At 45.1% G+C, this 27,675-nt stretch overlaps 4 protein-coding genes and 1 long non-coding RNA gene across 13 annotated transcripts; 3 read left to right on the plus strand and 2 right to left on the minus strand.

The window, feature by feature from the left end:
• The first annotated feature begins 613 nt into the window (after positions 1-613).
• LOC112888981 (putative disease resistance RPP13-like protein 1) lies at positions 614-5,011 on the plus strand. Of its 2 annotated transcripts, none has more exons than XM_025955427.1 (3): positions 614-808; positions 1,183-4,481; positions 4,595-5,011. In XM_025955427.1, the coding sequence occupies exon 2, from the start codon at positions 1,218-1,220 to the stop codon at positions 4,455-4,457; it is 3,240 nt and encodes a 1,079-aa protein (XP_025811212.1). In that variant the 5' UTR covers positions 614-808; positions 1,183-1,217; the 3' UTR covers positions 4,458-4,481; positions 4,595-5,011. The 2 variants fall into 2 exon arrangements, with proteins under 2 accessions (XP_025811212.1, XP_025811214.1); XM_025955429.1 differs by lacking the exon at positions 614-808 and having other exon boundaries at positions 1,383-1,514; positions 1,601-4,481.
• Positions 5,012-5,670: 659 nt separating this feature from the next.
• On the plus strand, positions 5,671-10,029 carry LOC112888915 (sucrose synthase 7). Its single transcript, XM_025955308.1, has 16 exons — positions 5,671-5,831; positions 5,932-6,064; positions 6,195-6,349; positions 6,476-6,671; positions 6,786-6,904; positions 7,004-7,316; positions 7,415-7,591; positions 7,671-7,787; positions 7,880-8,046; positions 8,131-8,355; positions 8,450-8,771; positions 8,881-9,125; positions 9,219-9,357; positions 9,455-9,546; positions 9,646-9,669; positions 9,775-10,029. The coding sequence occupies exons 1-16, from the start codon at positions 5,731-5,733 to the stop codon at positions 9,818-9,820; spliced, it is 2,571 nt and encodes an 856-aa protein (XP_025811093.1). The 5' UTR covers positions 5,671-5,730; the 3' UTR covers positions 9,821-10,029.
• Positions 10,030-10,146: 117 nt separating this feature from the next.
• LOC112888914 (protein argonaute 1D) lies at positions 10,147-19,022 on the minus strand. 4 transcript variants are annotated; one of them, XM_025955307.1, is made up of 24 exons: positions 17,811-18,051; positions 17,609-17,733; positions 16,059-16,550; positions 15,880-15,965; positions 15,570-15,778; positions 15,329-15,478; positions 15,120-15,253; positions 14,776-14,885; positions 14,219-14,325; positions 13,965-14,103; positions 13,714-13,830; positions 13,503-13,610; positions 13,324-13,395; positions 12,751-12,873; positions 12,498-12,663; positions 12,283-12,404; positions 12,069-12,206; positions 11,850-11,992; positions 11,700-11,762; positions 11,527-11,590; positions 11,303-11,438; positions 10,981-11,149; positions 10,845-10,876; positions 10,147-10,734 (listed from the first exon to the last, which is right to left on the minus strand). In XM_025955307.1, exons 2-24 carry the CDS (start codon positions 17,610-17,612, stop codon positions 10,517-10,519), a joined length of 3,102 nt encoding a protein of 1,033 aa, XP_025811092.1. In that variant the 5' UTR covers positions 17,613-17,733; positions 17,811-18,051; the 3' UTR covers positions 10,147-10,516. The 4 variants fall into 4 exon arrangements, with proteins under 4 accessions (XP_025811092.1, XP_025811089.1, XP_025811091.1 ...); XM_025955304.1 differs by having other exon boundaries at positions 15,880-16,550; positions 17,811-18,050; XM_025955306.1 differs by lacking the exons at positions 17,609-17,733; positions 17,811-18,051 and adding an exon at positions 18,857-19,022 and having other exon boundaries at positions 15,880-16,550.
• Positions 19,023-21,184: 2,162 nt separating this feature from the next.
• Positions 21,185-23,836, minus strand: LOC112889397. Its single transcript, XR_003228096.1, has 3 exons — positions 23,711-23,836; positions 21,404-21,484; positions 21,185-21,307 (listed from the first exon to the last, which is right to left on the minus strand). It is a non-coding gene; the product is annotated as an uncharacterized LOC112889397 (long non-coding RNA).
• Positions 23,837-23,972: 136 nt separating this feature from the next.
• On the plus strand, positions 23,973-27,286 carry LOC112889396 (phytoene synthase, chloroplastic). 5 transcript variants are annotated; one of them, XM_025955999.1, is made up of 7 exons: positions 23,973-24,186; positions 24,297-24,828; positions 24,958-25,008; positions 25,503-25,675; positions 26,282-26,517; positions 26,609-26,801; positions 26,892-27,283. In XM_025955999.1, the coding sequence occupies exons 2-7, from the start codon at positions 24,414-24,416 to the stop codon at positions 27,063-27,065; spliced, it is 1,242 nt and encodes a 413-aa protein (XP_025811784.1). In that variant the 5' UTR covers positions 23,973-24,186; positions 24,297-24,413; the 3' UTR covers positions 27,066-27,283. The 5 variants fall into 5 exon arrangements, with proteins under 5 accessions (XP_025811784.1, XP_025811785.1, XP_025811786.1 ...); XM_025956000.1 differs by having other exon boundaries at positions 24,301-24,828; XM_025956001.1 differs by having other exon boundaries at positions 24,403-24,828.
• Positions 27,287-27,675: the final 389 nt, after the last annotated feature.

A 27,675-nucleotide genomic window follows, 5' to 3' on the forward strand; every position in this document is an offset into this window, starting at 1 on the left:
GGCGCGCCGTAGCAGGTTAGGCGGCACTCCAAACAGCCCCGAAATCCATCCACCGGGGGTCCAGGGGGTGTTTGGTGGGTGGGACTAAGTCCTTGTCTTATCGTACGTATATTTGCTACTAATTAGAAGTACTATATACTATAATTTAATTAAAATATCAATTGTATAGATGGATGCTAATTTGCGAGATGAATCTATTAAATCTATTTAGCCTATGATTTGATAACGTGATGCTAAAGTAAATATATGCTAATGATGGATTAGTTAGTCTTAATAGATTTATCTCACGAATTAGTCTCTATCTATACAATTAATTTTATAATTAGTCTATATTTAATATTCGTAATTAGTAATTAGTAAACAGATATTTAACGTCGCAGGAATTAAAATTTAGTGCGTGGAACCAAACAGCCTCCTGGTTGTAAAAAAGCTCCTCTTGCCAAATGGGGACTGTGCTTGCAAAACTAGTAATTGCCGTTTCCCCAACAAAACAAAAACAATGCCTCCTCTATTACATGACACCTACCGGGCCGGCCTCAATTTTTTGTCCGGATGGATCACCCGACACCTTCTTAACTGGACCTCATCAAAGAAGTTGAGCCGTTCCTGACAGAGACAGATCCAAAAGGCTCCTTCCTGCCTCTTCTTGCTTCCTCGTTGCATTTGACAGGGGAGGGGAGAGGGGGGAGGAAGGTGGCTGGTGGCCGTCGGAGGTGGTGGCATTCGTTGTCGCCACCTTTAGGCCCTATCGCCTTCCACTTCCTCTTCCTCCTGCTCCTGCTTGCCCCCGACCTTCTTCTTCCTCTAGGTATGCCAATCGATCTCCCTTTCCCAATTATTTTCTGTCTTCTTGGTTCCATCTTCCTTTTTCGGGTCCATGTCGATTATTGTTTAAGCAAGCTGATCCCTTGATCCGATTAGATCATTCTTTTTTTTTGTTGCATCTTTTTGGTCTGATCTTGATCAATAATTTCGCTATGCTTCCATGAATAGATTTCTAGGATTTCTTGCCATCCCTGTCGGTGTCATCTTCCAAAGATGAAAAGGGAAATTCTTATGCAAAATCAACATCCCCAATCAACAATTAAGAAATTCCATGAAAACCGGAGACTTTTCCTCTTTGCTGATCCCTGCAGCACCTCTGCGCTCGTCTGAAAAAATTGCAACTTTTCCTTGTTCAAGGGATCGACACCTCCGGGAGCAAGCAGGGGGCCTCCATGGCGATGGTGCTCGACTCCTTCGTCAAGCGATGCACGGCGTCTCTGCAGGACTTCGCCGGCCAGGACGCCTGCGCCGCCCTCGGCGTCGGGGACGACGTCAGGGCCCTCCTGGCCACGCTCTCGCGCATCGACGCCATCGTCTCCCACGAGGAGCGGAGGCGGCTCCTCACCGCCAAGGTTGACGCGTGGGTGGCGCAGGTCAAGGATGCCATGTACGACATTGACGACGTCATTGATGTCTGCGTCGTCGAGGGCGGAAAGATCCTCGATGACGACCGCCCACCCACGCCCAAGGTCCGATGCTTCTCCTGCTTCAAGCCTGCTGGCCCCCGAAAGTTCCGCCATGAAATCGGATTCACGATTAGGGACATTGATCTCAGGCTCAGGGAAGTCGAGGAGGAAATGCCCAGGCTTCCTGCTGGATCACGGCACTCTGATGCAAAAAGGGATTGGTTCAATCATAATAACGTCTGTAACAACTGTTATCACGCGGTTAAGCCACAAGCTGTCGGGTCGCAGGTCCAGAAGGCCGTGGGTGGCCTTGTGCCAAGGATGCTTAGAGAGGGCAAGAAGAAGGTGGATGTCTTCGCCATTGTTGGTGCGGTGGGGATCGGCAAGACAACACTTGCTAGGGAGATCTACAATGATGATAGGATGACTGAAAATTTCCCCATTTGTGTGTGGGTCAAGATGTCCAAAGATTTATCAGAGGTAGCTTTCTTGAAGAAGATCATCACCAGCGCTGGTGCCAATGTTGGGGATACAGAAAACAGAGAGGAGCTCCTCGAACTCCTCAGTTCTGCTCTTTCAAAGAGGTTTCTGATTGTCTTGGATGACTTGGACAATGCAGGCATATGGGACAATCTGCTCAAAGATCTGTTGGGAGATGGTGTGGCCAGAGGAAGAATACTGATCACAACTCAGACTGAGGAAGTAGCGACAAGCATGAAGGCAACTGTCCACCGTGTTGACAAAATGGACACCGAGAATGCCTGGGAATTATTGTGCAAACAAGTTGATCCAGAACACAATTCAGAGGAGCTTGCAGCATTGAAGGATGTTGGAATTAAGATTGCAGAGATATGTGATGGCCATCCTCTAGCAATCAAGGTCATTGCAGGCATCCTGAGGTCAAGAGGCAACAACAAGGCTGAGTGGGAGATGGTCCTGAATAATGACTCTTGGTCCATGCCCCCGATCCTTCCAGAAGTGCCACAAGCACTGTATATGAGTTACATTGATCTGCCTTCTGAACTGAAGGAGTGTTTCCTCCGTTGCTCTCTGTATCCAGAAGAATGCCCCATTCAGCGCTTTGACCTTGTTCGGCATTGGATTGCTGAAGGCATTGTAAACGCCAGAGACAACAAGTTGCCCGAAGAATCAGCTGAAGAGTATTATATAGAATTAATAAGAAGAAACTTGTTACAACCTGATCCTGACAATGTTGAACAGTGCTGGATGACGCATGATCTTCTCCGCTCGCTAACCCGCTTTTTTATAGCAGACGAGAGTATCGTAATTTATGGTCAGCAGAAATTGAGCACCTCATTGTCAAAGCCCCGGCATCTCACGTTGTGTAACATGGAAAGCAGCTTGGAGGATCCAATTTCACTGAAGCAGCAGATGAGCATAAGGTCAGTGATGCTCTTCAAAAGCCCAAATGTCAGAGCAATAGATATTCTGGTCGAGTCAGCTCCATGCTTGCGTGTATTAGATTTGAGCAAGACAGCAATAGAGGCCCTCCCAAAGTCTATTGGCAACTTGGTGCATTTGAGGTACCTCAATCTTGATGGAACTGAGGTCAGAGATATACCTTCTTCCATTGGATTTCTTATGAATTTGCAGACATTGAGCCTTCAAGGTTGCCAAAGATTACAGAGACTTCCTTGGTCCATCAAGGCGTTGCTAGAGCTTAGATGCCTTCGTCTCGAGGGAACTTCCCTAAGCTATGTACCAAAGGGTGTCGGTGAACTGAAGCATCTCAATTATCTGTCTGGTCTAATCATTGGTCATGACAACAATGGACCTGAGGGTTGTGACTTAGATGACCTTAAAGCCTTGTCAGAATTAAGGCACCTTCACATAGAGAGTTTGGATAGGGCTACTTCAGGTGCTACTGCGCTTGCCAACAAGCCATTTCTGAAGGATCTATACCTCTCTGAGCAAGCACTTGTAACAGAAGAACAGCAACAGAAAGAAGAAAAGGAGGGCCAAGAGAACAAAGATGAAACAGGGAAAGAAGAGAACGAAGGACAGGAAGTAAGCAATGGCCAATGCAGCGGAGAGGAATCGGCCGAAGCCAGTGAAAAGATATGGAATGAGCTCACCCCACCCAAGAGCATCGAGAAGCTAGTTATCAAGAACTACAAAGGAGTAAGGTTCCCAAGTTGGATAAAAGGTCCCAAGCTAGGAACCTCCTTCCCCAGCCTTGTGCTTTTGGATCTTGAAAACTGCATGTCATGCACTAAACTGCCTTCACTAGGCCTCCTGAACCAGCTCCAGTCCCTACAAATCTCAAATGCAGACTCGATTGTCACCATTGGTTCGGAATTCCTGGGCACTACTGTAGTTTCACCAGGCACTTCATTCCCCAAGCTTGAGGTTTTGAAGCTCAGGAACATGAAGAAACTGGAAGATTGGTCATTAACTGTGGAAGAGACCCAGGTACTATTACCTCGTCTGAAATCACTGCACATACAGGCCTGTCCAAAACTGAAAGCTCTACCAGAAGGCCTAAAGCACGTGGCACTGAGTGAACTTCATGTGGAAGGTGCATATAGCCTAACAGAAATCAAGGACCTGCTAAAACTGTCTGATGAGCTCCATCTCAAAGATAACAAGGTGCTTCAGAGGATTTCCAACCTGCCTATGCTTCGTTCCCTCATTATTGACGACTGCTCAAAGCTGAAGCATGTGGCAGCCCTTGACGCGCTGCAGCACCTCAGACTTGTGTTTCCCCCATCCACAGAGACATTTTATTTTGAAGAGCTAATCATCTTCTGGAGCATTGCCTTCGCACGGTGGCTGGAACTACTGATTCAAAAGTGCAAAGGCCTGCGAAGGTTTGAGTTGCAGTGCAGCCTTTCGTTACTTAGGAGCTGCCTGGAGGGTGGCAAGAACTGGCACATCGTCCAGCAGATCCCTGAGGTCCGCATCATAAGCTGTGATGGCAAGAGGTACATTCGGTACAACAAGAGCCGTCGCATCTATGAAACAAATGCCCAGTCTGAAGAATGAAGAAATTCTGAAAATATTTGCATGGTATATTCCTTACACCCTTCAGAATCTTGCTCATCCTGTATAAAATATCTCACTATATGTTTATGGTTATAACAGCAGCTCACACATGTATTTTGTGCTCCTCTTTCCTGCAGACACCGGTTTGTTTTGGTACAGCCACACGTTTCCGTTGTCCCTGTCGATTGTTCCAGGAGTTTGTGTTTATATTTAAGAGCTTGTATTGTGATCATGATTGATCCATGAGTTTTCATTTGTTTTGCGGCCCTTTTGTTTTTACCACTCTACCAATGTATGTACTGGAAATGGTATGATGGTTTGGGGAGCCCTGAGGAGAAGTACGGTTCTCTCTTTTCAGGTGAATCAATCTGGAGATGCTCACGTTTCCTTTACCTCTGAATATGAGTATCCTTCCCCAGGACTCAATGTGTAATTCTTTTCTGTTTCCTGGTTATGGTGGTCTGTAAATTGTAAGCATGGGTTTGATGGATTTTGACTTTGAGCGCAAAGTATTGGCGGTTAATTACAAGGCCCTTTTTCCTGGCTCAAAAATATGATTTTTGTTTTACAATTAACCAGTCCCCGTGAATGCTCCCAGAATTTACTATCAACATTCAACAAGCTTGGCTCTAAATTCTCTGTGCTCTAGCACAACAAATAGACCTTTACATGTATCTGTAAGCTACCAAAAATGCTGTGCCCATAATCAGCAGAAAGTAGCTTATTTCTCAAGTTACTGCATGGCCGCTGTGGCTGGAACTTTTACAAGCAAAATAACTGGTATCATGCCAAATGTAATAAGAATGTGTAGGTCAGGTTCAATTGAAAAACACCCTGAAGCTATATAAAACACCACTTGTCATGTGTTTATGTTCAGATGAGTAGTACATTGTTTTCATATGCAAGTTATCCAAATCCAACCCTGCTAGACTTTCCAACGAGGTAAACTTGTACTAATTGTTTTCACAGAAGGGATAATGTATGGTATAAAATTAATCCAAGGAATCTTGCAATGATACGGCGTTGGTGTCCATGCCTTTCTTGCCTTGCATGTTTCTTCAGCATAACTTCCCCCAAGCAAATCAATGTCCTTTCTCCCCTGCGCGCCATCTCCCATTTCCAGCTGGCGTCCACAAAAAGAAAACCTTGTCAAGAGTCCAATGTTTTATGCTCTCTTCTATAAATTGCTGTCCATCAATGCCCAGCCAGTCACAGCTTCACAGCATCCTTCCTCCATAGCATCCTTGTCCACCTCCTTTGTTTCCAAGCCAGCATGGCGTCCAAGCTCAGTTTCAAGAGGACGGACAGCATCGCAGAAAGCATGCCGGATGCGCTAAGGCAAAGCCGGTACCAGATGAAGAGATGCTTCCAGAGGTAAACAAACCCAATTTAAAACAAGGAAGGCATCATCGATGGATTCAGAGGATTCTCATTTGCATTTGTAATATAAAAATTTTGTGCGACAATGTTTCAGGTATGTGTCCAAGGGAAAGAGGCTCTTGAAGAACCAACAGCTGATAGAGGAGCTGGAGAAATCACTGGATGACAAAGTCGAGAAGGAAAAGCTTGTCGAAGGCTTCCTCGGTTACATTATTTGTTCGACACAGGTAATCTATTCTCATCCCGCTTTGAATGGGCATGTATACTGCTCGTCTGCCGCGAAACCTATGTTGCATTTGCTGTCGACACAGGTAATCTATTCTCAGTAACAGGAATAACTCTTACTTATCTCTGCAGGAAGCAGTGGTGCTACCACCCTATGTTGCATTTGCTGTCAGGATGAATCCTGGCATCTGGGAGTACGTCAAAGTTCATTCCGACGATCTGTCCGTCGAAGGAATTACACCGTCTGAATACCTCAAGTTCAAGGAGACATTATATGACGAGAACTGGTGCATATTCTTCACCAATCTAATACCAGGAGCCTTTACATTGATCACAGATTTGTTTTTTGAATGGTTTGATCACAAATTTGTCGGTACCAACTGAAACTGTATGTCTTGTTATCTGAATTTTAGGGCAAAGGATGACAACTCACTGGAAGTCGATTTCGGTGCTCTTGACCTCTCAACGCCGCATCTGACACTGCCATCATCCATTGGAAACGGGCTCCAGTTTGTCTCCAAATTTATGTCTTCAAAGCTAGGCGACAAGCCTGAAATCAGCATGAAACCGTTGCTGGACTATTTGCTTTCACTAAACTACCGTGGCGAGGTAAGGAGATCTGATCTGATCTCATCACCACTTCATGGTGCTGTGCATATATTGTAAAAAAAAAAGGCAACCAAGTGATTTTAGTTATATCCTGATCACCTGATGAACATGCAGAAGCTGATGGTTAATGATACAATCGACACGGTGAACAAGCTTCAGACAGCACTGCTACTTGCCGAGGTATTTGTCAGCGGGCTTCCAAGATACACGCCATTCCCCAAGTTTGAACAAAGGTGATAGATTGTTATCTCAAGAAGATAAAGTTCTTTGTGCAAATACTAGATAGATATGCGTTGTTGCTAAGGTTTCTGAACACAACAACGGTGCTACAGGTTTCAAGAGTGGGGATTGGAGAAAGGGTGGGGTGACACTGCTGAAAGGTGCAAGGAGACACTGAATTGCCTCTCTGAAGTGCTACAAGCGCCAGACCCTATCAACATGGAGAAGTTTTTCAGCAGACTTCCATCCATATTCAACATCGTCGTCTTCTCCATCCACGGTTACTTTGGCCAAGAGAAAGTTCTTGGCTTGCCAGATACCGGTGGTCAGGTGGTCTACATCCTGGACCAAGTCAGGGCCCTTGAAGAGGAGTTGCTGCAAAGAATCAAGCAGCAGGGTTTGAATGTAACACCAAAGATTCTTGTGGTAAAGTTCATCACGTCATGATCCTGGCCATTCATGATCCATATCTGCTCGCTTTATATGCATCAAGATGTCCTAATGGTTGATAATGTTCCCTGCAGCTAACAAGACTGATACCAGATGCCAAGGGCACAAAATGCAACGTGGAGCTCGAGCCAGTTGAAAACACAAAACATTCCAGCATACTTCGTGTGCCATTCAAGACCGAAGACGGCAAGGATTTGCGCCATTGGGTGTCCCGGTTTGACATCTACCCTTACCTAGAGAGATATGCCCAGGTTTGCCAGCTTTCAATTCTTACGCCTATGTGTGGGTGTAATATTTAAATAATTGCTCTGCTCACCACAATCATTTCAGGATTCTTGTGCCAAAATTCTTGACATTTTGGAGGGCAAGCCAGACCTGATCATCGGCAACTACACCGATGGCAACTTGGTGGCGTCCCTCATGTCAAGCAAACTTGGAGTCACTCAGGTGAGAAAATGGATCATCAATTAGAGTCTCGCAAGATTACTTGTGCTATCAAAGAAAATTTGGTATGACACAAAAAATGTTCGTACTGACAGGGGACAGTTGCACACGCTCTGGAGAAGACAAAGTATGAAGATTCAGATGTCAAGTGGAGAGATCTGGACCAGAAGTACCACTTCTCCTGCCAATTCACTGCTGATATGATTGCAATGAACGCCAGTGACTTTATCATCACCAGCACGTACCAAGAAATCGCTGGAAGGTCAGTATAATGAATCTCACTGTAACTTCAGAACACTGACAACTAGTTTATAATAGAAGCCTGAAACATGAAGATATGGTGCAGCAAAGAGAAGCCAGGCCAATATGAGCACCACTACGCGTTCACAATGCCGGGGCTTTGCCGCTACGCCACGGGCATCAACGTCTTTGATCCAAAGTTCAACATTGCCGCACCCGGTGCTGACCAGTCCATCTACTTCCCCTTCACTCAGAAGCAGAAGCGGCTGACAGATTTACACCCACAGATTGAGGAGTTGCTCTACAGCAAGCAGGACACCGATGAACACATGTAAGTTTACTCCTTTTCTTTTTCTTTTCCTGAAGACACAAAATAAATCTCTTTCGTTGAACCGATTTGCTAATTGCTTGCTGCATCAAATCAGAGGGTATCTGGCAGACAGAAACAAGCCAATCATCTTCTCAATGGCAAGGCTGGACAAGGTAAAGAACATCACTGGACTAGTGGAGTGGTATGGCCAGAACAAGAAGCTGAGGGACCTGGTAAACCTTGTTGTCGTCGCTGGCCTGCTGGACGCGTCGCAGTCCAAGGACCGGGAGGAGATAGAAGAGATCAACAAAATGCACAACCTGATCGACAAGTACCAGCTGAAAGGACAGATCCGCTGGATCAAGGCACAGACTGACCGTGTCCGCAACGGTGAGCTGTACCGTTGCATTGCCGATACAAAGGGTGCATTTGTTCAGGTATGTAATAGCTTCTATGCTGTTTAGGGGATCATGAGAAATACATTTCCTCTTCTGAAAGTTGCAGAGAATGAAACTCAACTCTAACCTTTTAATATAATATCTACAGCCTGCACTCTACGAAGCATTTGGGCTGACAGTGATTGAGGCGATGAACTGCGGCTTGGCAACCTTTGCGACAAATCAGGGAGGACCGGCAGAGATCATTGTGGATGGTGTCTCCGGTTTCCACATAAACCCCACGAACGGCAGGGAGGCAAGCAAGAAGATTGCAGATTTCTTCCAAAAGTGCAAGGAAGACCCAAGCTACTGGAACAAGGTGTCCACTGCTGGGCTTCAGCGCATCTACGAATGGTAGGTGCCATACCATGACATGACCGACCTTACTATCTCTTTTGGATGCATCTGATGGAAAAGAAACTAAACATGCGTTATACATGATGGCAGCTATACATGGAAGATTTATGCAACTAAAGTCCTGAACATGGGTTCAACTTATGGCTTCTGGAAGACTCTGAACAAGGAAGAGAGGATTGCTAAACAGCGTTACCTGCAGATGTTTTACAACCTTCAGTTCAGGAATCTGGTGAGTTGAGAAGTAATTTGGTTATCCGATGCAACAGTGCGATCATCAAGACTGTAGTATAGGAGATATCTGATGAAGGATGTTATCATTGCTGCAGGCAAAGACGGTACCAAGAGTATATGAACATCCTCCGCAAGCCCCAGCAAGCGCAGGGCCAAGTACAATGACAGTAGTAAGACCGAAAGAAAGGCAAGTGTGCCCACTCTTAAGAACTTTACTGAAGAGAGACCGGGGAAGCAACTGACTGATCCATTTGTTGTTTCACAAATCCAAATTTGGATGCTGCAGAAAGCCACAGACTAGGATTCAGAGGTGAGGTTTCTCCCCAGCTTGCACGGATTTAACTTCAAACCTACTAACAAAATGATGAGTGTCCCTTAATATTAATTGTTGGATGCCGGCCCCTTGCTTTCTTAGGATTATGACCAGCTTGATGGGGCACAAGTCTTCAACTTCTGACTAGAACGTATTGAAGCCAAGGTCCTCGTGGCTGCAGCAAACTCCATTAACACCGGACCACAGTGTATTGTAAAGAGATTGGTGTGTATGCATGTGTGGATGCCATTGTGTTGATTGTAATTGTAAAGATGGATGATGTAAAGAATTGAAAGTGCACATGGTTACAACTGATGATAATATATGAAAAGGATTGAAGGATGCTGAATCCAATAATGTGCAGGCAGTTCCCTAAAGAAAATACATACATTTTATGGAAAATCTAGCAGCTAATGAGGCATGTTTGGCACCCCAGATTGCAAGCAAAACTGACAATTCAAATGCAAGCCACAATTCATAATAACAGCAGCAGCATATATGATCCGGAATGAACATAATAGATCAGAGGTGCATAGTAACATATGGAATCCCTCCAGTACGACGACAAACAAGGAAACAGACAGTGCATGGGAATTGTGCTGAAACACAACACCGAACCAACTAAACATCCACAAGATGACATGACTAGCAATATTGGTAGCAAGCAGATTATAACTGAGGATCAATAAACAACCCCAATACCAAGCAACACGAATTTCAGGCAGGCTGCTGGCTGCTAATCTTATCGAGGAGTAAGTATTCCACGCTCAAGCAGTATCAAAGCAGCCTGCTGCATGCCTAGCTTGTAGAGAGAGACAGGCATGGCATGGCATGGCATGCTCCATCAGCAGTAGAACATGACGCTCTTGACGCTGTCCTTAAGCGCGGGGAGGGGCCTGACGGCTCCGCCGGTGGCCGCGCGGGTGCTGCGGGAGGTCGACGAGCTGGACGGCGCCCCGCCTCCACGGGCGCCACTTGCCAGCGACCCGCTGTCCGAGCTGTCGGGCTCCATGTAGAACCGGGCACGGAAAGCAGCCAGATGAGCGTAGTACGCTGGTGGGACTGCATTTTGGTTTGTTGATCACGGATTAATAAGTCATTCATTCATTCATTCATTCATTCATTCAACAGATTGATGAATTCAACTCTCTTTCTCTCGGAAAACGGCTTACCAATAGATACAGAGCGCGTGCACCTCGCATAACTGCACAAGCAATCCGAACAGTTAGTTAGTATCTCTTTAGGCAGCCGGCCGGGACACAGTTGACATCTAGATGATTATGAACGAGAGTTGTCAGGCTTACGTACGTGTAGCAGAGGTTGTTGGTAAGGGTCTGCAATGCATCAGCTGTGAAGTTGTTCTCATCCCACAGGACATGGTAGTGAGCAGGACGGCTTGTGCCCTTGATGCCAGCGTGGCTGCACAGGAAGAAGTCAAACTCTGTAGGATGGCAGATCTTCGAGTCCACAACAGTACCTGCAAATTCAATTCAATTCGCCACAGAATTGCTCTCTAGTTAGACTAGGCAAGTCGTGGTCCCGGGATGCTAACATGCTACCAACAGAATGCATGTTTCCATACATGCAGCATTCCTAAGTAAAATAGTTGTTCAAAAAACATAATGCTCACCAGGAAGTATGTTTCCACTCCTGTCAACTGAATTCTGATCATTGTGGTTGTGTGCAAACAACCTTGTATGGTGCCGTTTCTGGACCACGATAAAAGTCACCTGTGGCTGGTAATTTGCTTCCAGCGATGCACACGCCTACAGCAGATACAAAATATCAAATCTCAACAGCCAGTCTCTCACTCTCTCTCTTGTCTCCCAAGAAAGGAAAACTGAAAAAAGCTACCTTTCGGATTGCATCCAGCTCATGCAGTAGAACTTGGTAAAACTGCCCTTCACTCACACCATCCCTGCCAAAGGTAACCATATTAGTTAGTTCGCCGGGAACCCAGTCGCTAGCCAGTTACAGCAGGTTTTTGCATCAAAGCATGAGCGCAAAGTTTCTGTAAGAGCTCACACCTGTAGAATAGTATCCGCTGAGGCTTTTGACCAGTTGACTTTTTGAAGGATATAAGAAGCTCCCTGAAAATGTGGCCCTCACATGTATTACACGCGCTCTAGGTAAAAAAGACAGAAAAGAGGAAGGACATGGGGGTCTTGGTGGAATACCTGATCATGCCGCCACAGATGGTTCCCCTCTGAGGATCATGTGTCACCTTATACAAATCCTCTATTAGCTCTTGCCTGTGAGATTGCGCAGAAACTAAACCAGCATACTTTGTCACCTCAGGCCAATCTTGGGAGGCCACAACCTACAGGGTTATAAAAACATTCGCAGGTTAATATTCGAATGATCAGTCATAAAAAGTGTTTCATAGCTCAACTTACAGCAGCAATGGAAGGGCTGCTATCTTCACCAGGATGAGGATGGGTTACATCCGCACCAAATATGATGGTAGGCCTGTCAGTCACCAAAGGAATGCGTCTTGACACTGCATCAACAAGTACAGTGTTCCTTCCTCCAACCTTTGAAAGCAGAAGTGTTGGTTTCAACAACGGAAAAAACACAACAAAAATAAAAGCAGAGTCAATGAAAACCAACCTTGACATTTATCTTCAGAGCAAGATTTGCCAGTATCTGTTTGTTCATCTTAAAAACTTGCTTCGCACAGCAGCACTGCGAAACTATCCCAAGGTCTATTTCGCAGACACGCTTCAAATCACCTGATACCAACAGAGAACATTTGACAGCGATTATATGCTCAATAGCACAGGAATAAATATAAAAGTGGCACACAGAGTTTTAAGTTTATATACCATAAAGAGAACCATTGTTGTCAGGAAGTATTCCTATAAGCAAATCAAGTTCCTTGCGCTGTGGTCCAAGCATGTTCATTGCATCATGGAATCTGGCTTTCAGAGCTCGCTCCACTTGATCAGGATGTGCATACATAGGTGGAAGAATAGGATCCAAGGCAAAGTCCTACAGTCACCTTATAGTATTACTTCCATAATCCAGTAGATGAAGTGGACACTAGCTATTTCAGTATGTGTTTTGAGGGATACTTGCCATTCCCGAGGCCTGGCACATGCGAGCAAGTTCACGACAAAATCCACTAGCAACACTCTCTTGCACATTTCGAGCAAAATTGACACAGATCCAGCTCCTGACTCTACCACCATTTACCATTTTCTAGAAAATGGAAAACGAAAATAAGTAGTAAATCATGCGGCAAAGTAAACATTTTTTGTTGTCTAAGTATAGAACTAGTAATGATAATAATTAGGAAAGCGCTCAGTGGAGTTAATACAATGGCATGAATGATTGAACAGTATTTCAACACAGCAGAAAATTCAAGGGATAAATTATACTGGTAGCTGGAAAAATAACTACCCGCCATTTTGCTCATTCAACGAATGCAATTATCTGAACATGAATGCTCAACACAACTGTACTCATATAATTTACTGCATTGTGAAGCTAAATGTGAGAGAGGCAGGTGGGCAGCATCTTAAAAGTTGCTCAGGTCTCAGAACACAAGGGCTTATGCATACCATTTCCTCAAAAACATATAACGAATATAACTCTTTAGTTCTAAACAATTTAGAAACTATTATTCAGAAATTTCTAAATGTTTAGTACCTTGTTCATCATATTCCACTGCCCAACCCTTGGCAAGCAGTCCTTCTCTCTGCCAGTCTCGTTATATTTGAGCTGCATCAATAGAAGTAAAACATAGAAGGTTTGTTAATCATCACAGAACAGTGGTGAGAAAAATGAAAGGTCAAAAGACATTTCAATATGGATGGGTTTCAACCTACCCTAGGAGCAGGTAAAATCCGTGCCTCAACTGAAGCCAAACGCTCACTGATCTTAATGCCAAACTCTTTAGCATAAGGATCTTCATGGTAAGAGTTATGATTCACCATCTGTGGGCACACAAAAGTAGTTTGTATTTTGCATAAGCATGTGAAGTTGCAAACGGAAGGAGAACCCCCGAAATAACTGAAAGAAGGGGGAAAACGGCACTACCTGAATTATGTCACGCTCCCGATCATGTGGGCGTTGACATGTCTCCTCTAAAAGGGCTCTTATCTGACTCTGGTTTAATCTTTTGGAGTACCTCTGTCCCTCCACTATTTTGCAGACCTGAGTGAACTCAGATTTTTAAGCACACATTAGAAACACATGTTTTGCTACCAAAAGTTAAACAGGGATCAAAACAATAGTGTAAAGCTTTGCTACTAGAGAGCAAGAGGAGCAGCTTCAGCCACTAAACTTACCTCCATTGGAAGGTAATTTGGACGCTGCTGATTGCCAACCTGCAGGCATGGCAGGTAGGTATGCTGGATAGCAAAACCATATGTCTCTTGAAAATATTGTATAACAGACTTCACTATGCCTCCTTGATCAACAGGGAAACTGCGGCAAATAACATCAGCTTCTTTTAAGAATCAGAATATTATCATGAGATCTTTTTCTCTGACAAATGACCCAGAGACACAGCAGTGCATGAACAAACAAGGGATGACAGTACGTTAGCTCTCGAGTTGCCTGAGATGTTAAACCAGCTATTCGATACTTCCGCCGCATGTTACCACGGTGGGTAACTTCCACCTTCACCCCTCTTAAGGCCTTCTTGATCTAAAATTGTGCACAGTAACACATAAAATTGATTGTCAAGGTTAGTACATAAAGTGACAGATAAAAAAACAAATATTGGCAGCTCAGATATGGAAGACAAAATAAAACCACAGAGGCAAATATTAAGAACTGGAAAGCAGGAATATATGCAATAACTAAAGTCTGTTTCCAAGAAGGAATGTGCTAGACATTTGTTGTGCGATGAACTTAGGTCTTCTGCATTACAAAAAGAAAGGTACAAAATCCCATTTGAGGACTATTTCCCTATGAATCACTGATACTTCACTAGCCCAGCCGTACCCGTATCCGATACTTACTTCAATACTCTATACCACCACTGTATAGTTTTTCAAAGTCTTGTGTCGCCGTACCCATATCGCGTATAGGTGATGCATAGCTATTTCCTCGTGAAACGATAAAATGTGAACATGAAATGTTAGAAAAGCATACCTTGACACGTTCAGCATCTGAGAGGGGCCTTGAGCGGATATCAGTATTTAAAAGCAGTGCAACAAAATCTATCACAGGTAATGGCTCAAAGAAAACAGTAGCCGACATATCTGAAAAGGCAGAAAAAGTGGAAAATGTAAGTGGAAGCAGAATGTATTTAATGGCCAGAACTGTAAACATTGGAGATGTAATGCTAATAGGGAGTTGTTCACAGAATTAAACATTTTCTTGGCATCACCGAAGTTGTATATCTATTGGATGGACTTAGATTTGAGTGTTACAACGAGAGGACCCAAGTTTAATCATGTATCCTATACATATATCCACAAGAGAGAGAGGTTTACCAATGTTCAATGACAAGCCCATCTGAGTAGGACGAATGCTCTGGTAAAACCCACGCCAGCTTTCTATTCCCTCACCAAGGGATCGCCTCCTCCCCAGGTCAGGAGAGAAAAAAGATCGACCAAATGGTGCATATCTGTGAAACAAAGGAGTGGAAAGCATCATTGAACAATTCTCGATGATTATCTGAAACAGAGTTTAATTTAATCACCTTGCTGTTGGAAGCTCCCGCAGGACAATGTCAAGAACTTGCAAAGCCTCTTGAGGAGCCTCTGCCTGCCTTCCGGCAATAAATTGCTCAAGACGACGGAGATCAGCTCTTGCAGCAAATTTAATGACTACCTTGTAAGTTTTCTGACGCCTAGATCATAGAAAAGACAATAAGAAATGTCAGACCAATAGGCTCTTCTCTAGTACGAGAAAACATGTCAAAAAGAATGGCTCAATGGTACCTCTTGACGCCAGAACCATCATCTTCCTCAAGTAGAGTTATGTGAAATTCTTTTGAAGTGAATGGCAATGGGCCAGCCGTGTATAGGCTCTTTCTACCGTCATAGGCTGGAAGCCGACCTCCCAAGTATGACATCTTGTGCAGCTTCACCAACTCTTCCATCACAGAACGGCTCCGAATTCGTGATGTAACATCTGGGGTGATTGAAACCTGATAGGATACACCACCATGGTTAGAAAAAAAAACAGGGTAAAGAACATTTATGTTGTTATTCAAAATTCAAGAGAATGCTGTAGGATAGACCGACACACATCATACTGATGAAGATCCTTGTCAGGCAGTTCAGCAAAGAAGTGATTTGCCTTCACCAAACACCTGGTTCCAATGCTTCCATTTCCTGGGCGGTGAGGAAACTTATATGATTTGTGCGACACTGGAAATGCTTGCACAATCTCTTGGCCCGTATTTGATTTCTCCTGTACAGACAAACCTTTCAGCTGATCTGAGACTTCCACAGTAGAAGCACGTGGTGATAGCTCTGGAGAGCCTGCTTCTGGTGAGGAGATGTCATCTGGTTCATGTGAAGTTTCCATTGCTTGGCGCAGCTCGGGAGCTATGGCGGACGGGCCTGACCCGCATCCACCTCTACCACCACCATAGTTTTGTGGTGGCTGCACTTCTCTGTAAGCCTGACCATGGCCCAAATACCCTGCAGCAGGGCCAGCAGGACGCCACTGCTGAGACACCATTGCTGCACGAGGTTGAGATGCAGCACCTTGTCCGTGCTGGTAGTAGCCAGCTCCACGACCACTTTGAGGGAATTGTTGATGATAGGAGCCACCACGGCCACGAAAACCTCTTCCAGGACCTCTCCCACCACCACTAGGCTCAGCAGCCTGTGAGCCCTCTCCAAACCCAGGCAGTCTTGGTCTCCACGATCCCATGTCGGGGATAATGAAACAGTGAGGCTGACAAACTTGAACTGCCAGGAGAGTAAAGCCCAGTTCTTAGAATTTGATCATGACTGTGAAAATTACACACGTAAACAAGCGTAGCTTAAAAGAATTTTCAGATAAGCTAGCATGAACAGTAGAGATTTAGTTTTGGGTATTAACTATTAACAAAAGCAAGCTAAGGAGGTTCATATAGACTTTATTTTGACTGGAACAGTAGGCAGGCCCTTACTGAGACTTTTTTATATATTTGCAAGGTTCATATAAAACATGACTTAGTAGTGTCTTAACAGTCAGTGCCTGTAAGAATCTAGCTTTAGTTTAGATAGCATAAGAGAACATATGAAGCTATCATGAACAATTCAATGAATCTAGACAAAAAGAAAGATTTGTCTTGCCCGGACTCCATACCGAGGTCACAAAAATAATAAATGTACTAAACTATTTAGAGCAACTGAAACAAGATATACGATTACAGTATGAGAAAATAGTAGTAAACTTAGGCATGAGAAGACTTGAAGGGAAGAACGCAACACTGGGCAAACATGGAAACACCCTTCTGTTTTAGGAGTTGGGAATGGCTCCAAAACAAACAAGGCACGCTGATGAAGAACCAACGATTTCATAGTCCAAAATGCATGCTAAACTAACTAAACGAAAGAAAATAGGACCTTGACAGTTGACAGCCCAGAAATTCTGTCATAATCATATCTTTCTTGCAGGAACAAAAATGCAGAGCATTTCCAGAAATTGATGCCAAGAAGGTACGGACTATGGAGGAGAGAAAGGAACCAAGAGCGAGTGAAATACCAGGGAAACAGAGAAATATTGAAAAAAAAATTGAAAGTTGTAAGCTAGAGGCCGCAGCTTTTGTCCCCAAAAGAAAACTCACAAACCGAAATTTCATGGAAAGACTTGCAACACGCAAGAAAAACAAAAGGTAACGAAAATATACAGAAGGCTAGTTCATACAAGCAGCGATGGAAGCGAAAACATAGGCACGATGAGAAACTAGAAAAGAAGGTGAGGGAAACAAGAGGACAAAATCTTTCAAAAAAAAAAACAAGAGGACACAACAGAAGTTCACGCATTGGTGTAGTCAAGGGCTCAAGGCCTGTTGTTGTGGATCGACACCAAAACACATGGGGAACAAACGCAGAATCGAGATTGATTCTCCAGGGAGGACTGACAGAGCCGCGGAGAGGAAAGTAACTGAAATGAAAGGGGAGGAACAGATGGAGGCATCAGAGAAAGGAAGAAGTCGGAGCATGAACCCCGCCCCCGATCACCTTGGGCAGATGGAGAAGAAGGTTGCAACAAGAGGAAGTAGAGCAGGACCCCTCCTTCCTCCCTCCCTCCCTATTCTTTGATTCAGCGGATCGGAGCAGTGTTCAGTGCTTGATTGATATGGAGAGAGAGAGAGAGAGAGAGAGAGAGAGAGAACGCCAAGGAGAGCTATTTAAGCACAGCAGTAGTTACACATAAGTTTCTTGGCCTCGCAACCATTGCAATCTCTTCTCTGTGGCCTTGTGTTGCTTTCTTGGTTGGTTGGCTCATTGGCTGGCTGGAGGTGTATTATGTTGGTTGCTGGGAAATGTAGGATATTTTACAATGTCCCCTTTTTACAAAAGGCAAATAATAGTTCACAAATGCGTGCTGTCTTATGTATGCAAGAATCTCTACCAACACCACAGAAATATCAACATCGGGGACATTCTTGGTGTAGTGTATTCTTGTTGTTTTCGCCAAAAAAAAGTGCATTATTGTTGAAAAAATTGGTGTAAATTTTATTCAGCCAAATCAAGTCCGCATGGACACTGTCAGCGCGAAAAGGCAGCCCGAGCCAGCCTGACTGGAGTGGACCGATTCATGACCATTGACCAGGAACCGGAGACCCAGGTCCAATTATCAGACCGGCCCCCGATCCATGTCCTCTAGTAGTGGATCGGTTCAACAGTGGTTCAGTACCGTTCCCTACTGGCAGTAGGCCCCTTCAGGTACAGAGGGCCTGCCATGCCTGGGTGGCCTGGCCACTACACCAGTCAGCTTTGTCATCTGTAGCAGCAGCTCTGCTGCACCTGCTGCTATGAGTCAGTGACTATGAACGCTCTAGCACTAGCAGGACCAACCCTAGTCGAAAAATGATTTGCTATGCTACGCATGGTTCAACAGCAGTTAACTCAACGTTGTAGCTGCCAAACAAACATGCACAGCAGTGCAAGTTGACTAACCATCTATCGATTCTAGGCAAGAAAAGCTCTCCAATCACCATGACTAATAACAACAAGCATGCATCCATATTGTAGATAGAATTCTCTGTATATTTCTTCCTTACCTCGCAGAAGCAGTCACTATTCATTAGAAGAAGAAGAAGCAGCAGCAGCATTCAGGCTTGAGGGCAGCTCAGCATTGCATGGGCGATGCATGAATCAAGCAAGATCCACGACAGACCCCCCGGAGATGCAGCAGCCCCGAGTAGGGTCAGAACCCATCTCCTTCAATTCACTTGAGTTCATTTATTTGCAATCTCCAATCAATGCAGTGGCAGCCGGCCTGATGAAGAAGAAGGAATAAATGCAAGTGTGCACCGGCCCTCGCATAAAAGAGAAATGCATGCAGTGGATCAGATATTCAACAAAACACATCACAGTCTAACTTGAGTCAAGCAAAGTTTCACGACGTACATTACAGGCAGTGTAGTGCCGATGGGGATGGATGGTCCATCCAAATCACGGGCGAGCCAGGCTGAGAGATTCAGCCTTGTTTAGATCACCTCCAAATTCCAACTTTTTACGCTCTCTCTCCATCACATCAATTTTAGGATACATGCATAGAGCAGTAAATGTATGTAAAAAAATAACTAATTGCACAGTTTAATTGTACATCACGAGATGAATCTTTTGAGCCTAATTAGTCCGTGATTAGATAAAATTTGTCAAATACAACGAAAGCGCTACAGTGACGCATTGTTGCAAATTTTTTACAATCTAAACGGGACCTCACTGAGGCACGCTGTATTGCTGTCTGCCATCCATGTGGCGGTGACAGACAGCAAGAGTACTGCCGCACCTCCGACCAAGTCCATGCCGTCCTTCCACCTTTGCTCACTTTGCATTGCGTGCGTGGAGAAAAAAGACAAACCAACCGATTATATTGCAGCCTTACATTAAAAGAGACAAGCTCCACTGCCTTTAAGTTAATGTGACACGATATTTTCAGTTTTCAGGCCACCACTGTACTTCGGTCTTTGGCATTCAAAGTCGTGATTCTCCAGGTATGGGCTTCCAGAGATGTAGCAAGGCTGTCTCCGACGAGAGACTCTAAACCGTTCTCTACCCTATACATAGAGAAGATTCCGTTCTCTATATGCTTCAGCAGTGTTCTCTAAATGGTCCTCTAAAATAGAGAACGCTACAGGTTTCCTCTATATATAGAGATTCTCTCTCCTCTTCTCTATTTTTTCTTTACGTTTTAAACACTGGATTAAATAAAAATAAAATATATCCATAGCATTTGAGGTATGCTAAATACGTACGTACAAAAATTTGGAACAAAATACGTTTCTAATATAGGGTTTAATGTATAGAGAACGAGATTTAGATAACGTTGTTGAAGAGAAATGAGATATAGAGGAGAGAATCTTGTAGAGAAGTCTGTAAATGAAGGATATAAAAAAGGATATAGAGAACGATGGTTGGAGATAGAAGAAATCTAGTCTTCTTGTCCCTTCTTCTTCTTCTTCTTCTTCTTCTTCTTCTTCTTCTTCTTCTTCTTCTATCATTTCGAATTTAGATTATGTTGCAGTTATGGCCTTTTGTTCAGCTTTTAAACAAATTTCTGCAAAGCCATGAAGTCAGAATCAGACCACTCTCGAGTCTCCAATTTTGTGTACCACGTGACAAGAGCAGATGAATTCATGGACCACATGTGCAAGCATATCTCTCGTTACCTCATCATCAGATATCCTATCAAGAAGAAGAAAAATACCAAAATCAGATTATTAATCCAGACCAGGTGAAGTTTCTTGTCCCGAAAAGGATCGGAAACATTTTTTTTCGAAAAGGAAAATTTTATTAATTTCAGAAACATAGATCTTTCGAAAATAAAGGATCAGTAAGATAGAAAGGGAAAAAAATGAAAATAGGTAGAAGAACATACTTAGCCATGATTGGCCCTGTTCCCAGTATCCTGATCAATCATCAAGACATCAAAACTTCTGATGTACCGTATCTGCAGCCACAACGAAGAGGGGATCCAACTGATCAAACTTGATTACACATTTGAGTCGGAGCAGCTTTTGTTTCGATTTTAGGGCCTGTTCGTTTCCCACCCTCTAAACTTTAGACCCATCACATTAAAGAGAATCTTGCTATTTAGAAGTATTAAATAAAATCTGTTTATAAAATTTTTTGCACAGCTGTGTGCTAATTCGCGAGACAAATTTAATGAGCCTAATTAATCCATAATTTGCCACAGTGATGCTACAGTAATTATTCGCTAATCATGGACTAATATACCTCATTAGATTCGTCTCGCGAATTAGCACTAGGGTTCTGCAATTAGTTTTGTAATTAGACTTTATTTAATACTTCTAAATGACAAGATTCTTTTTGATAGGACCCCTCTAAATTTTAAGTACCCGGAAACGAACACACCCTTAATAACTCCGGCCCAAGTCATTGGATGATGGGCGGCCGCACTTGCTCCATCTGCCAATCAAAACTTTGTCTCCTGAAAAGCTGCCGCTTTTACTTTTGCGACAGTTAGCCTGCTATGTCCCTCTTCTCTGAAAGGATTGAGCAGGGAAGGTCGATCTTTTTTATATAAAAAAAACATGGAGGGTCGAGTAACACAGCTTACGTGGACTGACAATCTTTCTCACCTGCCCGTGTTTATAATTGGCAGGAACAACATGAGTTTTGTTGTGTCCTTGGCTGATGGCTCCTGGGCTTCTGCATGCACCCTAACGAGAAAATTAGACCTTGTTTAGATCCCCTCAAAATTCCAACTTTTTACACTCTCTTTCCATCACATCAATTTTGGAATACATGCACAGAGGGATACATGCACGGAGCAGTAAATATATGTAAAAAAATAACTAATTGCACAGCTTAATTGTATATCACGAGACGAATCTTTTAAACCTAGTTAGTCCATGATTAGATAAAATTTATCAAATACAAACGAAAGTGCTATAGTATCGTGTTGAAAAAAATTGCAATCTAATCAGGCCATATTGATCAGAATTGGATAGTGATATATATAAGAGTCAACTGCACACTATACTAGCTAGATGCAAGCTGTCGGATGATTTCTCTAGTCGAGTGGTGGAGTGCACCCGCTTAATCCTAGTTTAGGATGAGTTTGGGGCAAGTCAAGGAATCCTCGATCTAGAGGCGTATGAACACGAGAAGCACATAAGGGTTTAGAGTGATTCAGACCACCGGAGCGTAAAACGCTACGTCCACTGTGTGATATATTGCTACTAAGTTTGTGAAACTTCTGTGAGTCTGTGAAAACTTGTGTGGGGTGAACTTCTATGTTCGTGAAACTTGTGTGTGTCTGTGTCCATTGTGTTTTAACGTGCGCACTATCCCTTTTATAAGCTCAAGGGGAGCGCGTACACTGAGCGGGGGCCCGACAGGTGTACCCGACGACATATTAAATAACGTAAACATTAGAGCCTTAAATGACTCAGATCTAGAGATCTGCCTCATCAACCTCCGTGCATATCCTCTGTCTGGATATGGTCTTGTGCCGCCTTGCTAGTATAGGGTCTGCTGCCGCTGACATGCGTAGAGGGAGTCGTGCTGTCGTCGTAGAGTCAGCTCGCGCTGATAGGCGAAGGGGCTATATTGACCTACTGTGCTGTAGCCTTTGAGCACTGTAGCAGCGCACACTGTGGCCTTCCTGTAGCATGTCATAATAACTCTTCTCTCACGCGTGCGGCGCTGTGATGTGACCATACGTCCCTCGCCCACGCACGCGGCGCTGTGATGTGACGCGCCGCCTCGGTAACTGGCGGGATTACCATGATGTCACCCATACCTGCCCAACGTGTCAGAGGGTAGCCCATGCCCTGTCTCAGGCATGCGCACCACAACCACCCACATTTAATGCGGTAGTTGGGCTGGCTTCTCGCAGAAGGCTGGAATCCACCGGACACATGGCGGTGCTGGTTTAGCGGCCGCTTCCTCAGGGGCACGTGGCGGCACCGGACCTCCCCCTGGTGGGATGAGAGGTTCGGGCCCCCGGCTGGTCCAGGCGCTCAGGCCTCCTGGGGTCCGGCTTTCACACGTGGGGGCCCAAGACCATCCTACGGTGATTCGGGCCCGTGGTAGCTGTTCCTGAGCACTTCGTCCTTGCGGGCACGTGGATGCGCCGGACCTGCTAGTGCGTGGGGGGAGATCCGGAGACCGTGCCCCCAATCATCAGGCCCGTGCCGTACGCTCTGTCGCCCAGAAGCTTAGTGCAAGATTACGGATAACCTCGCGCCCCTCGAGCTGGACACACTAGTAGGAGATACCCCTATCTATATGTACCGATATAAGCAAGGTCTATTAAGTGACACCATCCGGAGTCTGAAGAAAATAATAACAATTCTATACATAGTGTAACAATGCATGTGAGTGTTTGACAATGATGATATATACACACGTAGTAGGGCTTTGCAGAGTACCTAGTGTAACTAAGCAAACGGTCAGTCAATATATGATAGATAGCCAAGCTAATCTGAAAAGGCAGCGGGAGTCTACATCGCACACATGACATGCATTGTACATGGATAGCTCCTGTCCTGAGCCTACGGGGTCTACCCCAGGCCAAAGCCAAACCAAAATCCAAACCCTGCACGTTTTCTGTTACTGCATGCGAACCATTTGTTCGTCTTCTCATCTTTCTTGCTCCACCACGCAAATGCAATTCTATACGCAAGTGCCTTTTGTGCTTGTGCACCTCACAGCCCACAAAGAGAGGAGAAATGTACACTTTTTCTGTTCCTAGCTGGACGTGCTCCTGCCGAACTTCCAACCACATTCATGCATATTATGCTCCGGATTTCTAACTGATGCATGCATATTGCTAAGCAATCAGGTGAAAAGTGAAGGGAAAAAGGAAATGAAAGAAGAAAGGCAGAGCAGCGAAATCTTGGAGCAGAGCAGACCATTGGGTGATGAGTTATATTACCTACCTGAAAGCTCGAGAGGCAATGGTAGCCAGGAATTGCATGCCATGTCAGCGAGTGGGGGCCCACCAGCGCTCCGGGCCACGTCGGACAGGTGAATCCGGGCCTTTCCAGGTGTCACCACTCAGCGTCAGCGGCCTCCAAAGTACGCCCGCACAGCGCTGGCATGTGATAAGCTTATCTATCCCTTGCCGGCTTGGCTGGCCCCTGTCCGCTCCACGTCTCTCCCTTTGTTTCTTCCCTCTGCCTGTGCCCGGTGCCTTCTCCGATGATCCTATCCCTCCAGGCTCCAGAGCATGCTCCACATCACAAGCTAGGAGACACATGCAGCTCATCTACTAGTTGCTAGCTAGTAGTATGTCAAATGCATGCTGCCTGTTGCCCTACAAGTGTGCAAGAGCAGCATATGCCAAGTAGTAAGTAGTAGGAGAGCAAGCAAGGGAGCAGAGCGACTGAGAGGCGACTGGTGGTGGCGATAAGAGGTGAGTGGCCTACTCTAGCTGTTTGCTTCTGGCCTCCAGTACATTCATTCATTCCCATGGAACCTTTTGCCCGATGCTAACTGAATGCCGGTAGTGCGGCCACCACCCAGCTAGCGTGCGTGGTCTGTCTTTTTTTCCCTTCCTCCTTCCCAGTCATCCCTCTCCCTCCGCTCCCAGAGTGCGTGCTCTGCTGTGCTCATTGGCCTCGTCTTGCAGATAAGAGACATATGGCCATCATCCTCGTACGAGCAGCGTCGCCCGGGCTCTCCGACGCCGTCCGGGACATCCACCACCATGGGAGCCTCCAGTGCTCCTCCCTGCTCAAGAGGCGGGTGCCGGCACGCCGCTGGATGCTCTGCTCGCTCAGGTACGCGTGCCTTGGCCTCGAGCCGGGGGAGATTGGCCGGACCTCCGCCGTGTACTCCAGCCTGGCCGTCAACCCGGCGGGAGAGGCCGTCGTCTCGTCCGAGCAGAAGGTCTACGACGTCGTGCTCAAGCAGGCGGCATTGCTCAAGCGCCAGCTGCGCACGCCCCTCCTTGACGTCAGGCCCCAGCAGCTGGACATGCCGCGCAACGGCCTCAAGGAGGCCTACGCCCGCTGCGGCGAGATCTGCGAGGAGTATGCCAAGACTTTTTACCTCGGTATGTATGCAGCAGCAATCTTCAATAATCGAGCACTTCTCCTCTCCAAATGATCGATGAGCTAGCCATGAGGTATATATGGTCAGTCCTGATGATGGCGTACATGTGTGTCTGTTCTGCTCATGGCAGGAACTATGTTGATGACAGAGGAGCGGCGCCGCGCCATATGGGCCATCTATGGTAGGTATCTCAATATATAACAATCACCATGTCTTCCCCCTCCACTCTTCCATTCCATCGATATAATCCCCTAGTATGTACAGTTCACTCAGCAAATTTGCATGCACCTTGTGCTGCTGCAGTAAAAAAAGAAGAAGAAGAAGAAAAGTTGCTTTTAACAGCAAATTCCAAGAATCTGGATGAAGATTGGCACACTTTTAAAGTAATGGTGTCAAGTGTCAAGTAGCTCTCAGTGGGAATTAACATAGTCAACGACGAATGAAGGCCTAATGTACTTTTTACGACAGTGTCTGTGGAAGCACTAGAATAGGCTTTCGGTAGGTTAAAACGCTGTTAAATGGTTTCATGGATACTTTAAGACCTTTTGGAAAGCTATGAGAACATATTCTTCACGCTTCAAACTACCTTATTAGAATATGAAACTGAAGTATAGGAGATTTTAAATGACCTGCTTCAGGTATGACTTAGGAAATCTGATGGGTGTGTTTCTGCAGTGTGGTGTAGGAGGACAGATGAGCTCGTAGATGGGCCAAACGCCAACTACATTACGCCAACAGCTTTGGACCGGTGGGAGAAGAGACTAGAGGATCTATTCGCGGGACGCCCTTACGATATGCTTGATGCCGCTCTTTCTGATACCATCTCAAGGTTCCCCATAGACATTCAGGTAATAACTAGTGGATGAAACTGAATGCCACTGCTAGACTAGATACCTGCTGTACAGCTGTTGCTATTCCTAATTAGCATTTGGATTCCGTAGGCCTCGCAAATTTAGTGCAGTATGACTAGATACCTGCTAAGTTGACAAGAACAAAATCATACAGATTTTTCAGCCTTTAGTCTCCAATGCTATTGTTATTAAGTTCAATTTAAACGTGCACATGTTGTAGTGGGCTTGTTTAGGTAAATGGACAAAGAGAGTCGTTGGGTCAAAGCTGTTTAGGTAAAAGGAAATGTAGGATCTTTTAGAGTGAACTTTTTTTAGGGTGCAATGGAGGGGGAGAGGATTCCTGATTGGCCCACAGTGGCCCGGCAGTTCAAAGCCAAACATGGAGCTAGAGGCAACAGTTAAGATTTAATTATATGGCCTTGGTAATGTGAATTAATCATAATCTGGATAATAATCTAGAAGGAGAGGTTCAGAAGAAAAGTCCAAGTAATAAGACCAAAAACTTCCTATCACTGCCTGTGTTACTTCGTGGTTTGGCAAACTATGTTGTACATGCCACCATTCTAACAGGACTACCTCTCATGCAATGCACATTTGTGGCAGCCCTTCAGGGACATGATTGAAGGGATGCGGAGCGACCTTAGAAAGGCGAGGTATAAGAACTTCGACGAGCTCTACATGTACTGCTACTACGTTGCTGGAACTGTGGGATTAATGAGTGTACCTGTGATGGGCATCGCACCTGAGTCTAAGGCAACAACTGAAAGCGTGTATAGTGCTGCCTTGGCTCTCGGAATTGCGAACCAACTCACAAATATACTCCGGGATGTAGGAGAGGAGTAAGTAACTATTTCCGTACAGCTTAGGCATGAACATCTAAAAGTAGCATGTCTCTGAACATTTACACCGTTGCTCTTTCATGTTTTTTAGTGCTAGAAGAGGAAGGGTATATTTACCACAAGATGAACTGGCACAGGCAGGGCTCTCTGATGAGGATATCTTCAATGGTGTCGTCACAAACCGATGGAGAAACTTCATGAAGCAGCAGATCAAGAGGGCCAGGATGTTCTTTGAGGAGGCAGAGAGAGGGGTGACTGAGCTCTCACAGGCTAGCAGATGGCCAGTAAGTTGAACAACTTAGCACTGAACAGCAGAGCACTTGTCGTTCTTTCTTTAGCATAGTGATGAAACGGGTTTCCTTGTTCCATTCCAGGTATGGGCCTCCCTACTGTTGTACCGGCAAATCCTGGATGAGATTGAAGCAAACGACTACAACAACTTCACAAAGAGGGCATATGTCGGGAAAGGGAAGAAACTGCTAGCGCTTCCTGTTGCATATGGGAAGTCGCTACTGCTACCGGTTTCACTGAGAAATAGCCAGACCTAGCCGCCACTGAAAACAAGACAAGATGATCAGGATAGGCTAGATAGAAAATAGGGCAATGTCCTGGTGGACTTATTGTTCTTCAGGTGTATCATATGAAACTAAATGTTGGGGGCAGGCACGGATAGAAAAAAGCACTGCAACCAACCTACTAGTTGGGACTCGAAAACCAACCAAGTAAATACCACAAATCAATATGAAATGTTTTTAGGCAGTGCTTTCCATGGAAGCTGGTACCAACAAGATAAGTTCAAAAAAAAAAAGACAAATGCAGCTCAAGATATAATTCTTCCTCGATCGAAGCAAGATCAAAGTATTCTCCTCTTCAACAGTCCCATTTCAACGAGTCTGTCTGCTATGCAACCAAGCTGTCCAATGGTTAATTTTCAAGGCTGCTCAACGTGCTTTCAACCACTAACCTCTTTCTTTCCCTCTGACAGACGCCCCTGACATGTAGGTCTTGTTGGTCGCCGGACGATGGTGAACGTCGGCGAGCAGGACATGAGCACAGAAGAGCAGCACGATCACAGCGCGTCCGTGCGGGAAATCAGCGCGTCCATCTCCACGCCTCCGCAAAGGCAGCCATGCTTGCATGCCCAGGTTCGTGGACGAG

The sequence above is a fragment of the Panicum hallii genome, chromosome 4 (genome assembly GCF_002211085.1).
Source record: "Panicum hallii strain FIL2 chromosome 4, PHallii_v3.1, whole genome shotgun sequence".
In the NCBI taxonomy this organism is placed as follows: Eukaryota; Viridiplantae; Streptophyta; class Magnoliopsida; order Poales; family Poaceae; genus Panicum; species Panicum hallii.

Excerpts from the sequence above, each read along its gene's own strand:
- LOC112888981 (XM_025955427.1), top strand. The coding sequence starts at position 1,218 with ATGGCGATGGTGCTCGACTCCTTCGTCAAGCGATGCACGGCGTCTCTG.
- LOC112888915 (XM_025955308.1), top strand. The coding sequence starts at position 5,731 with ATGGCGTCCAAGCTCAGTTTCAAGAGGACGGACAGCATCGCAGAAAGC. Across the intron at positions 8,047-8,130 it reads TACCAAGAAATCGCTGGAAG|CAAAGAGAAGCCAGGCCAAT; the intron begins GTCAGTATAATG and ends GATATGGTGCAG. Across the intron at positions 9,126-9,218 it reads CTTCAGCGCATCTACGAATG|CTATACATGGAAGATTTATG; the intron begins GTAGGTGCCATA and ends ACATGATGGCAG.
- LOC112888914 (XM_025955304.1), bottom strand. Across the intron at positions 12,664-12,750 it reads TGTGCCAGGCCTCGGGAATG|GACTTTGCCTTGGATCCTAT; the intron begins GCAAGTATCCCT and ends AGGTGACTGTAG. Across the intron at positions 12,207-12,282 it reads CTCTGAAGATAAATGTCAAG|GTTGGAGGAAGGAACACTGT; the intron begins GTTGGTTTTCAT and ends CTGCTTTCAAAG.
- LOC112889396 (XM_025955999.1), top strand. The coding sequence starts at position 24,414 with ATGGCCATCATCCTCGTACGAGCAGCGTCGCCCGGGCTCTCCGACGCC. Across the intron at positions 24,829-24,957 it reads TGCCAAGACTTTTTACCTCG|GAACTATGTTGATGACAGAG; the intron begins GTATGTATGCAG and ends TGCTCATGGCAG. Across the intron at positions 25,009-25,502 it reads CGCCATATGGGCCATCTATG|TGTGGTGTAGGAGGACAGAT; the intron begins GTAGGTATCTCA and ends GTGTTTCTGCAG.